The sequence below is a fragment of the Larus michahellis genome, chromosome 11 (assembly GCF_964199755.1).
Source record: "Larus michahellis chromosome 11, bLarMic1.1, whole genome shotgun sequence".
Classification (NCBI taxonomy): Eukaryota; Metazoa; Chordata; class Aves; order Charadriiformes; family Laridae; genus Larus; species Larus michahellis.
The window spans coordinates 21,315,041-21,327,419 of record NC_133906.1 but is presented as its reverse complement, the minus strand read 5'-3'; the positions used below and the strand labels follow the sequence as shown (position 1 = coordinate 21,327,419).

The window sequence follows — 12,379 nt, the reverse complement described above, 5'->3', positions numbered from 1 at the left end:
ATCCTGCCTGTTCTGGTACCGGGCAGGCCGTGAGGCGAGGGAGAGGTTTCACCTCTTTAACGAGAACAGCTTTGCCCGCCTGAGGGGAGCTCCTCGGGGCTGCTCCTGTCGCCTTCACGCATGAAATGGCGGTTTTGCGAGGTAAAATTCGTGGCAGCCACGGAGCAAGGGTCCTACCCCGGCCCCCGGGCTCCCCTCGTCGCCGGCGGCGAGGCTGACTGGCACTGGAGCCCCCCCAGAGCTCAGCCTGGGCCCCATGGAGGCCACCAGCGTCCCTTTTCATTATTAACCTTGAAGGGAGATTGCTCTGTACTCAGAGATCCTGACTCAAAACTTTCTTGGCTTCTAAGCTGACTCTTACAGGCATATTATCTTTTTGCGTCTGTTGAATTGAGGGGCCCTACTCAGCTGCTCTTGGGATTCTTGGGAACTGGCTTCAGCTGCAGTGGTTTTGCGCATGGACAACAGATGAAAAATAAGTATTTTGCACAAGTGTGGCCTTTTACAGTTGGGTATTCTGCTTTGCAGAAATAGTTTAAAGGAAAAAAAAAGTTCAGTGGTAAAGTCTGGTTTCTTATATATGTGAAATTTCTTATATATGATACAGACTGCAATTCACCTTGGCATCAGCAGAGACGCTGTTAAATTTGGGGGAGGAAATGAGAGTTTCAGTCCTCCCTCATCTTGGGCCTTGCTCTGCAGAGAAGTTAGATAATTTTTTTCTCTCTCTTTTGTTTGGTGATGAATAGGGAAGAGAACAAAAGAGCAGAGGTAAGCAGCCATGCACCAAGTACAAGTTTCTTCAGAATGCCTGCCATAACTTTTAAGAGACGTTCCCACGGTAGTAAATCTCAGTGAAGAAGTGCAGTATAAACAAAAAACATGCAGAAGTCTGATTTCTTTCCTGAGCGGATATGAATTTAATGTATTTGCTGCCTGGATATGTATTTTGAGTTCTGTTCTGTAATCAGGTTTTAGCATAAAAGCACTTCCGTTTCCAAAAGAGCAGTACAAATGGGAGACTACAGTAGTGTCTGTTTGTGTTGAGTTTAGCTTCTGATTGCAGGTAAATCCGTGTAAAACCAGTCACTGTATATGTATCCCAGTCATGAAGGGGTTTCTTTTTCCTTTCACGACACACAGTTGTCCTCCACATCCAGGCAGCGCATTACAGTAGTGCTGGAAAACTTCCAAAGCTGCAACTAGTAATTGAAGTCACACCCTGTCATAAAACTATGCACCCTCCAGGCCTGTTTAAAAATTCAGGCTACGAAAAGGATATATACTGTGATTGCTTCTCTATTTGTTATCTTTTATATATATATATTTTTTTATTTCTGGTTGGCTTTTAAAAAGCTCTCTTGAAGAGGAGGCAGTAAGATTTTGGTTTTGGGTTGGATTTCTTTTCTGTTTGATGAGGAATATGAAAAAAAGTATTTATGCATATTTCATTTCTGGTATGATACTGGTGTTTTAGTATCCTGAGCTATCACTAGGACATCATTGTTCTAGGCACTGTTGAAAAATACTCTGATCCTGACGACTTTCATGTGGCGCAGATAAATATGTCCTTTTACTTAGCTGTGAAAACGCATGGTGGTGCTCAATCCTAACATTAATAAATGCAAAGTAGTAAAGTAATTTGACTAAGACCATATAATTACAATTCAGAGCCCAAACAGCATAATCTTTTTTTTTTTGTACTGAGGAGTTTGTTTTATGGTGGTACTCTCTGAATTTACACTGTGGTAAACTAGCAGAGCAAGGAGGAAGGAAAAGTAGTGGGGAAATTTTGAAGCAAATGCACGTTCCCTTTCACCTTGATGTGCACTCATCCTGGGATGCTCCAGGGTGAAATAAAAAAAGTGACTGCATGTCAAATTGATGCCTGCTGGCTCCCTTCCAGTGCCTCATGTTCACAGCAAGCATTTCTGAGCATTTTGAGGAATACACTCCTGTGCATAACTGCAGAAGCAGAGGCACTCATTTCCTAAATTGCTGTTCATGCTGCATATAAGAGAGCAAAATTCCCAGTAGCGACTCGGGGATGCTAGGTAAGAACCCTGTAAAATCATCATTTAAAGCTGAAAACTGTGTGGAAAGCTCAAAAGGTTGCTTTGAGAATTAAGAGATGGATTAGATCACATCTCTGGGTGATCTAAGGAGTTAGCGAAAGGTGATGACATTGCAGGCCTGAGAGATGCTAAATATTTGTTATATTCAGTGTCTTTAATGGTGGAGAGTCAGTGTGGATGTCAATGTGATGCAGGCTATGAATGGGCTAACATCCCAGATTTCAAGGTTTTGCAACTTCTTTTTTTTTTTTCCACAAATTGCTTTTTGGTTCAGAAAACTCATTTGAATATGTGCCAGTCTCTGTACCCCACTTCTAAATTGAACCCACGTTAGGAAAAAATCTAGAGCAGAGCTCATATTTTTCACTAGAAATAGAAGAATCCTTAAAATACAGCTTGGTACCAGTGAATTTTACTCTTAATCTGATTTATGCTTTTCAGTTTCCCCTCTTGACTCTTTTTACTATTCCCTGCAATTCATTATCATTTATTACTTTTCTCCGGTCCCTTTTCTCTGTTTTATAATTTGTTCTAAGCAGGCGGTAAAAGCAATGATGTCTGAGAATGTCCGGCTCCTCAAGTCTGTACCCCCCAAGTGGTGCCAGCCCAATGCAGATGTGTGTGCAAGCCTCCTGTGCTGTTCATGACCGCTTCAACGTAATACAACAGCCAGCATGGTTTACTGGACACTGCCATCACTGTGCCCTAGAAATGCTGCGTTTAAATGCGAGCTCTGATTCTGAGGCACTGTGTGACTCTGGGCAAAACACTGAGAGCTGAATTTCCAGTGTTCAATAATGTGATGCACTTTAGCAGCTGAGCTGGAGACATGGAAATGTCTCAAGTTTGAAATGAAACACATTTTCAAGTTATCACTAATACAGTAAGTCTCTGTCCCGGCTTCCTTATCAGTAAAGTGGAGGTTAGAATGATGTTTATACAGTTTCCTTACAGGAGTTTTTTTAGGATTATTTAATTAATGTTGGCACTGTGAGATGCTGTACATACTAGAGGTTTGTACCAGTATACCATATGATTCTTCACTTTCTGAATGCAACTGTTATTCTTCTGCCACTATTCAGCCCAATTATTTTTATTTTATTTACTTCGATTCTTTGTATTCTAGATTATGCCCCACTGGCAAGGGAGCTTGGGAGAGAACTGTGATTCTTTTGTTTGCGGAACAAAACCTGATTCATCACTTTCCTTACATCACCACCCAGCTCTCTAGCTTCTCGGCACAGAGATTGGTATGGCTTTCCTTTAGGTAAGTTGTAAATCACAGCAGCTGTTTATTTGTTTGGAGTCAGCACTCTCCAGTGTTATGAAAGTGGTAAAAATATATGTAATCATATGAGATATGTAATTATCAGAAATACTGCAGAAGTGGTTTCCTGAAGAGAGTGAAAATAAATACGAAATTGAGAAACTGGAACTAGCTGAATTGCTAGAAAGAGCTCTGAAAAGCAGTGAGAATGAGAGGAAAAATGAGGGTTGATGGGAAGCAAAGTGATTTAGCAAATGGGGTCACAGATAGGGAAAAGCAGGATAATTTCTGAGATGGGGCTACAGAGTAAGAGTAGGTACCTCAGAGAAACAGATGAACTGGCTCTGTTGCTGTTGTACCCAGTAATGCTCCCAGTTCCTGTGTCTGGGTATATGTTTCTGCAGGAATTAAAGTTCATGTGTTCCTTTGTTTAGTGACTGGGATGAGATGGCAAGAAGAGAACACACAGGCTTTGGGGGCTGTCTGCCATCAGTATTATAAGGCATACACACGAGGCACCAAATTAGGTTTTGCAGGCAATATTAATTTTTGCATTATTTAACTTTTGTCTGACATTATGCAATATGACCTACTTGTTAAGACATTCCTTTGCTTTAACACATGTATGTATGAATATTTCTTGAAACAAAGGCTTGTAAAAAGCTTCCAATAAAACTGCCCATGTTATTGTCCACCTTAGGCATGCAATGTCCTTCCATGTCAGTGTTATTTTTCTGCTCTTGAGAATTCTTTTGAGGGATTTTCTTTGTAAGCAATTTGGGGTGCTGGCATTTGTCCATCCGCACGGATAAATCAAGCTTCCACATTATCCGAACTCTGAGAAGGTCTTTTGAAAGTTTTAATGAGATGTCACCATAGTGGCCCCTTCAGTCCTCAGCTGCTGATCACTGAAAGTTTGGAATCCAAACTGCTCTGTTAATAATGAGAGATAAACAATCATTGAATTCAGAATTCTTATCCACCCAGTGTCAAATGCAGGAAAGGCTTTTAAAATTTCAGAAAACTGAAGCAGAAAGTTGAGATGCTTTTAAAAAGACATGCCTGACAAGACAGTGGTAACGCCACATACCTGAGCTGCCCATTAGAAAACCTGTGCTTTTGTGAAGTTAACACGTTTTCAGAATTAAATGCTGAGCGATGACAGCATGAAATGAGCGATGACAGCATGCTCTAGTGGCAAAGATTGTAGGTTGTTTGTTTGTGGGGGTTTTTTTGGTTTTGTTTTTTTTTGTTTTTTTGCCTTTTTTTGGTGTGTGTATGGTTGGACTCAATGATCTCCAAAGGTCCTTTCCAACCATGAAGATTCTATGATTCTGTGAAATAAAGGTGGGGTTCAGTTATTTGCTTGCAAACTGAAGTGAGAACTTCGGTGATTTGCTACAATACTTTCATGATATAAATACTTCTGAAATAATACTAGAGATTTCCACTCCATCTCCTATAAATAGCTGTCGCTGTCTACATTTCTCACTATGTATTTGTCTCTCTCTGCTGCTTGCCATCTTTCTTGTCAAGCAGCACTGAAGACGGGCAGTAGAACTTATAGGTCCTGCACCATCGCCCCTCACCTCAGTCAGCATTGAACCAACAAGCCCACAAAGAACAGAAAAGAAGTGACTCATGATTATTTTTTTTTTCCAAGTAAGGCATGAAAATACAAGTAGGCCCTAGAAATTAAGTTGAAGTTCTTATGCCTTACATGACAGCTGGTTCAGATGCCCTGTGGCAAGTAGTAGTGAGCCATGCCGCAGTCGTGAGTAGGCTGAGCCAGGCAGAACAACAGGGTGGCTGGAGTCTCGTGAAGTTGCTCTTTTCCTACGTTCACTGCAGGAGTCCAGGGTTTGGAGCAGTGAGTTTATCCCAGATACAACAAAAGAATTAGGTGATGGTGTCATGATTAATAAAAGTATGCATAAAACAAGAGTTGCAAGCACTTGTCATGCAGGGACCTGTTAAGCGACAAAGGAGGAAACTAACTTCTTAGGAGAGAAACTCAGTTGACAAGAAAAGCCCTGTGCAGGAGGGTCTCTATAAACCTTAGAAGACTGACCACAGCACAAAATGCTTCTGAGTAATAATCACATGTATATGCATGTCCTTAGTTTGGCTGGATATGCGTACCGTTCTTTCTAAAGGAGAATTACTGAGTTCAGGAATCCTTGCACGAACTGATAGCTTTAAACTAAAAGCTTTAAAATAAAAAAGCCTGGTATTTTTAAAATAGCATTAAAATCTGAAGCTTGTGAAAAATTGTATCAATAATCTGAACTCTATGGTGCCTGAGCACAAGCTTCCATGCAGGAGAGCTCCGTCAGTTGTGCCGTTTGGTCTCCTTCCTGCTGAGCTCTGGGCTGACGGAATTTGGGTGTTTGGTTAACACCAAATACAACTACCCGAGTACGCAGCGAGGCAGAGCCCTGCCACAGTTTTGATAAAAGTTAACACAGACACGTTCAAACTACCTTTTTCTTCTGGTGTTTTGAAAACCTCTGGGTTCTCAGACAAGGGTAGTTTTGCAAAGCAGAGTGTGGACAGACACCCTAACCCCTTATTTAAGGCCAAGCATTGTTAATACCTATGTCTGTGAACGCTCTAGTTCTCATTAGAGATGGAAGGAAAAAAGCAATTACGAAGCTGGCTAACCCAACCCTTGTGAACTACAGGATTTTCCAGTTCAGTGTATTCCCTTATTCTTCACTGCAGTGAAGTTTTTTTCACGCCCCAAACAACACGACTTTGTATTTTTTCAAGTATTAAGGTAAAAAAACATTACTTTTTTTGGGTCACAATTTTTTCGTTAGCACTTAGGAATGCGTGCTAGGACCTGGCCGTGCAACCTTTACAGAGTGAGTAAATATTAGCGAGACTTCTCCTGCGAGGGCCGTGGGTGCAGAGTGCGAAGCATCAGCTCCTTCCCGGAGCCGCGTGTCCCCAGCGCAGGTCTCTGGCTGAAAAATGGCAATGGCAGAAGAACAAAAAGTCTGGTATTTTTCTGGTTGATCTCACAACAAAAGTGACTATAGATTCTGCACCACACCACTGGGAAAAACAGATTCAACCTCAGTGTTTGAAATTAATACAGCATTTTTGTGTTCCACAGAATGTTATTAAAATAGCAGAGCTGCCTTTCAAGCATCTGCCCAGACGCTACCTCCAATTTTGCCAGACGACTCTTGTGAGTCACCTTCCAGACTTGCAGCAGCTGCCCCGACGGGTCCTCCACGTCCCGGGAGGACCCAAAACCAACCCCAACCCCCTGCTCTCCCATCGGAATTTAACCCCAAATCTCTGCCTCTTCGGGAGGAGGGAGGGAAGCAAAGGGTAACAGTCTGGCGACAGGGCGCCCAGCGCGGAGCTGCCCCAAGGCTAAGAACAGAGCTCCGCGGAGCGCAGCCTCCCCAGCCAAATTCCTCCGCCTGAAACCGCGTTTTCCACCCCGAAACCCTGCGTTTTCCCCTCAAAACGCGCATCCCGCTGCCTCCGGGGCGCGCTCGCGCCCCCACGCGGGGCGGTGCTGCGGGCGGGGCGGGCGCATGCGCGGAGCGGGGCGGCGCGCGCGCGCAGGCAGCGGGGCCATGGCCGCCCGTCCGCGGGGCCGTGGGGTGTCGGCGGCGCCCTGAGGCGGCGCGGCGCGGCCATGCTGCCTCCAGGAGCCGCTCTGCCGCCGCCGCCGCCGCCGGGCACCCAGCCGCCGCCGCCGTTGCTGTGAGGCGCGGAGCCGGAGCAAGAGTCGGAGGAGGAGGAGGCGGCGGCAACCCCGCCGGCCCAGGTGATTCCCCACCCGCCGCCTCAGACACGCGGGGCGCGCTGCCGCGGCTCCCACGCGTGTCCGTGTCCCCACGTTCATGTGGCGGGGCTTCCCCGGCCTTCCCGGTGCGCATCGCCTCTCCGTACCCCGCCTCCGTCTCTCCCTTCCCTCCGCCCGCCGCGAGCGCGGCGGGGGGTTACTAGAGTTCAGAGGCGGCGGAGCCGCGCCGGACCCAGGGAAGGAGGCGGCGGGGGTGGGGGGGGGTTGGTTTTCAGCAGCCCCGTGGGCGAACGCGGCAGGAAATCAGTCGCCGGTTTGGGGAGCGAGCACGGAGAGGGGGTGGTAGAGTCTACCCGGCGGCGGAGCCGGGCTCGGGCCCGCAGCCCTCGGCCAGGGGCTGGCTGCGCTGGAGAGGGGGGGGTTGCGGGGCTCCCCGCCCTCGCCGGGGTCTGGCTCCACCGCCTGGTTTCCGCAGGTTTTCCCTTATTTTTCTGGTGGCCGGACGCCGCGGGCCGTTAGGGGGGAGAGCCGAGCGGTGTGTCCCTGGATCCAGGTGGGAAGGCGAGGGGGGGGGCGGTTATTCCCTCCTGGAGACCGGCCCTGAGGCATATGGTAATGCTTATGTAAGAAGCAGCCTCTCCGTAAGGCGAAGAACAGGGATTTTTTTTCTCTCTTCCCTGATTAATGTCACGTTAGTCGATTTTTAAGACCTTCTGTAGTCATTTAAAATAAGGTATGTGATGAGAATTTACAGTTTATTTTCTGTGCTCGAGAGTAGCTCTGTGCGCTAAGTACGCTTGTGACAGATGGTCGCTCTCAGAGCCATGCGTGTCTTTTGGTTGTGCTATCTTTTTGGGGGTGTGTGTGGGGGGAACCTGGTGCATAAATAATGTGATTGGGAGAATAAAGTGGAAAAAAAGCTTTTTTTTGTTGTTTAGGGTTTTTTTTGGTGGTTGTTTAGTGCACGTAAGTGTCAGTAAGTGAGGGAGAATAGTAGACATGCAAAAAATGAGACTTCTGAAAAAGGATATTTCTGTAACATGTTTGACTCATAAATATTACCCATTTGTGATCTCATTCAAAATCTTTTTTTGTTTTAAAGTCCGTAGGTGTTTCTTCTGCAATTTTTAGTACAAGAGTTTCTGTTAACTTGTTTTGCGGGCTTGGGAGTTGGATACACTTAGTTAAATTTTTGTTAGGGGTTTTTTTGTGTGTTATGCACCCCTAGAGATCAAGCTGGGGAGGGGAAGAAAGAAATAATTTTTAATTACTCTCTTTGATTGCTTTTGCTTGTAGGTTAATGAAGATAGATTCAAATATTGAAAAGAATATTTTTTTTTAAGGTGAGAGCTGTTAAGCTACTGCACTTTGTAACCTTGGCTTATTTTTGCCACTTATCTTAAATAACGAGCTGCCCGTGCATGAGAAACTGTATCTTGTTTCTAGTTAGCAGCTGATTACCATAGTTATTAAAAATGTTTTTTTGAGCTATAATGTCATGAAAGGACTTAATTAAAACTCATTAACGCTAGGAAATAGTTGTCTTTGACTGCCATTATGTGGAAGGATCGTCAAAAATCTTACAGAGCAACATAAAGCTTAATTGTGCGACAAAATGCAGGATTCACCTTGTTTATATCAGCCTTACGAGGAGCTACGGGTGTGAGATCTGAGCCTAATTCTGATGGAGACGGAAGCTGAGCAAGGTGTGTTGGAAGGAATAAGGGGGAATTCCTTCCTTTGGAGGTGACGGAGAGAGATGAGTATCTCAGTCAGGTTCAGCAGCCGGAGCCCATGGTGCAGATGCAGAAATAAGATGTGAGCGGATGGGTGTGCCATGGAAAACTCTGTAAGCCTGCTTAGTGTTTCATGTTGCACTCTCAAAAACATTCTCTTAAGCTGTTTGCTAAACCTGAGTTGGTTCCTTCCCCTTCACACAGACACGCGGGTTAGCTTCTTTCAGTCCTCTGGAACTTTTTATATTTGTCTGGTGATTTACTCTGTGAATCCATTTTTAGCTCCAAATACACCTGACCGCGTTTGATGTGGTTACAGAGTGGACAGTTCACTGTCGTTTTGCTTTTTAAGTGCACAGTTGTGTCTAGCGCCTTCAGTACGATTCAGACGCTTGTGCTAGGTTCCCTGCCTTTACTTTTATAAGATTGCCTTTCATTTTAGAGAAGCCCTACTGCTTTGTAATTAGTTGCGTACTTGAAAGGAATGTTCAGAAGTGGGTACTTCATCTTGTGGAGTTCTTCTGGAAAAATTTCTTGGTTGCACGTCTTGGGTTTGAACATGTTTTAAAAGGGACTTTTCTTAAGCATTTTCACCATTTGTTTGATCTTTCTGTCACGCAAGTCTGGTACTGCAGGAAGCTAAGCTGCCGATTTGACAGGCCTGGAAACTGATGCTCTTTATTTACAGGACTCAAATAGCTAAGGCAGCAGCAGCAATGGAAACTTTATCAATACTGACCTAGAGAGATCTTGGAAGTCCTATTTTATATTTCAACTTCTAACCAGTCAGGTAGCTCAGTTCTTGGCATTGCAGGCTCTAGACATAAGCGGTGCCTGTATCTGGAATGGCTAACAACTAAATGAGCAACTGTGGAGGATGAAATATATTTCATCCTGTCATGTGATTTCTTCCTGGTAACACACTTGGGTTGCAGGTGTGGTTTTTATCCGTGGGGCTGATGGGGTACGCCAGCTTCACTTGCGTGGCTGGTCTTGCCATGATGCGGCTCTCTGAGGTGGGCTGCCCAGACTGCATCATCTCGGGCTGTCATTAATGCTCTGTGTGCAGGTCCTCTGGGTATTCTATCCTCTGCAGAGGCGCTTTGGGATTGCTGCCCAGATTTTCTCAGAATGTGCTGATACAAACGTGGTTAGGCAGGCTTGTAGGTGTAGGCTTGCAAACATGGCTGTGACGGCAAAAAAGATTGCTGAATAACTAGTTAATAAACCAAACCTTGGACTGGCAAGAAACTGTGGAGTCAAAAAAGACCTCAGAGCAGTTTGGTTTGTTATTCAAGCTAGATTTTTTTCCTGGTGATTTTACTTAAAGATAGTATTAGTTTTATTTTTATTTTAGTGACTTAGATTCCTGTCTTTCAGGTGCCTAAACTGAACTCAGCAGCTCTGCGATCTGAAAACCAAGCAGCCCCTTTTAATGTGACCGGATTTGAACTGATCATATTAAAGCAGAGCTCTGATCCCGAAGGAATCCACAGGAAGATTTTTCTGCATACCTGCTGGATTTGTTAACCTTTGTTAACATGTGTTAGTTAGTCGCTGAGTTCGGTTCCCTGTTCTTACGTGCTCATTATGAAAAATAAAAGGCATAGGATGTTTTACAGGCTGCCTATAAATAATACACTCGCTATATAATTGAGAGTATACTGGAACTGCTCATAGTGTATCGGTGTGCTCCAGGAATAAATCTTTAAAGAAAACTTTAACTTCAGAGCTCTGTGATATGTATCCTCATTTCCTGAATTGATTTTCTTCTCCCTCATATAAGACTCGCTAGAATTAATGAAAGTTATAAATGTAGGGTTTCATTTGTCTTCTATACAGCTAACTGCCTCTAGTTGGTTTTGTCCATTTTTAATATGCCTTTAATGTGAACGCGTGTTCACGTAAGTCCTTATGAACAGATAAGAGGTTGACCTAATTTGTTTTGCAGTAAAAGTTGTTTTTCGCAAAGTATGTTATGTATTTGTTTGGGATGATTAACCTTAGCTGTGCCTCAGCTCACAACTGAATGAGTCTTGGGTGAGTAGGAATTTAGGAATTAATTTGTTTTCTAGGTAGAAATAACAGTTATCCAGTTACACCACTGCAGCAGCTCTATAGCAATCCATATTGTTAGACCAGACGGGGGGAAAAAAGGAGGAAAAAATTCATTTGTTCTTGTTAACTTCTTACATAGCAAGATCGAGTAGTCTGTCTGCCAACTGACTCTCTCTAAACCTTAAAATTGAAGGCTAATACTCTCTGGTTATTACTTGCAATTACCCAACTACTCTAGTGAGCTACAAAAACTGGGTATTATTGGAAATGCTGACTGGATCCTAATGACAGTGTTACCGTACAGAACTGCAATGTTTCACTGCTCTATTAGTACACTTGGTATGCTCGCTGTATCTGGCTTTCTCAGCAGAAATTTCTGAGTGCTGTCCTTGTTAGCCAACACTGAACTCGGCCTCATGTAAATTGTATGGGCCCAAGACATCTTTTGCTTTCCTTGCTGCTGACGGCATGGGGAAGAGCTGTTTTGATGGATTGGTGACTCACGCGCTCTCTGGAGTTCTAGGGGTTTTTTTTTCCTACGGACTCACACAGGGAAATTCTTTTCGAAGTGCATATCTGATAAACCTTTTCATCTCTTTGTTTTCTCCCTCCCAGGCTGATGATATAAAGATCTAAATCTCTGAAGTAAGGGATTCTTCTGTACTTCAAATTCCTTTCTTTTTGTTCCCAAGAACAGGACAAGCATATAGAAGGGAGAGGTTCTGGGGAGTGTGTGAATGCAACCCAACTGATGTATCTTATGTTAGTTTTCGAACTGTGACATTGAGCTTTTCTGGAGTTACCAATAGGAGTTGTATATTTTGTTTTGGATTATTTCCCCCCCCCCCCCCCTTCAAGATCTATCTAGCAAAGTTTACTCATAGGAAATTAAAAGCTTTTCCTGGTCACTTTTTTAGTTTCAGAATGTATCATTGAAAAATAATTTGAAGTGGAAGCTACACTACAGATCAAAATCTGCTTGTTAATGGATGTATCCAAAGTAACTAGAATTTTGTAGATGTGAGGAACAGAAGTTGAAATTGTCTCTTTTGGTTTCTAGTCAATCTTTTCACAAGTTTTTTAGGCCATAGTTCTGTAGGAGAATGAGCATCTTGTTCACAGATGTAAGGCTGAATGTTGCGGGATCGAGTCTGGTTTGGAAGTTCTGATCCTGGCTGGAATTACCGTATGGTGATTTTTAATAACTCTTAAATTTGCAGATATTCTAGTGTATTTCTGTAACTATTAAGTAACTTTATAATTGATGCTTTTCTAAGTTTAGAAATCCTGCTCTGTTAATGTAACTTTGCACCTGCTTGGATAAATGGGTGCAGATTTTGTGCAGCCTCTTGTACTGCTTACCAGTGAGTATTTTCTGCCTGTGATGTGATAGCTTTATATTTATGTTGGTGCATAAACAACAGTTACGCTGATTTAAGTGGCATAATTCACAGCTTCAGCTGAAATGGTAGAA

The 12,379-nt window shown here is 43.7% G+C and overlaps 1 protein-coding gene across 7 annotated transcripts in view; it reads left to right on the top strand.

Annotated features, from left to right (window-relative positions):
* RNF145 (ring finger protein 145) overlaps positions 1–12,379 on the top strand; it is a 78,374-nt gene that overhangs the window by 24,380 nt on the left and 41,615 nt on the right. For 2 of the 7 annotated variants that reach the window (XM_074603436.1, XM_074603433.1), the window contains one exon: positions 3,202–3,342. Coding sequence is in view for 1 of the 7 variants with exons in the window: in XM_074603431.1 (XP_074459532.1) it covers positions 8,949–8,960 (12 nt within the window). In the remaining 6 variants the exon portion in view is untranslated. Of the gene's footprint in view, positions 1–1,946; positions 2,959–3,201; positions 3,343–6,907; positions 7,133–7,824; positions 7,845–8,407; positions 8,455–8,877; positions 8,961–12,379 lie in introns of those variants that run through there. The other 5 variants (XM_074603434.1, XM_074603437.1, XM_074603432.1 and 2 more) reach the window with 5 other exon arrangements.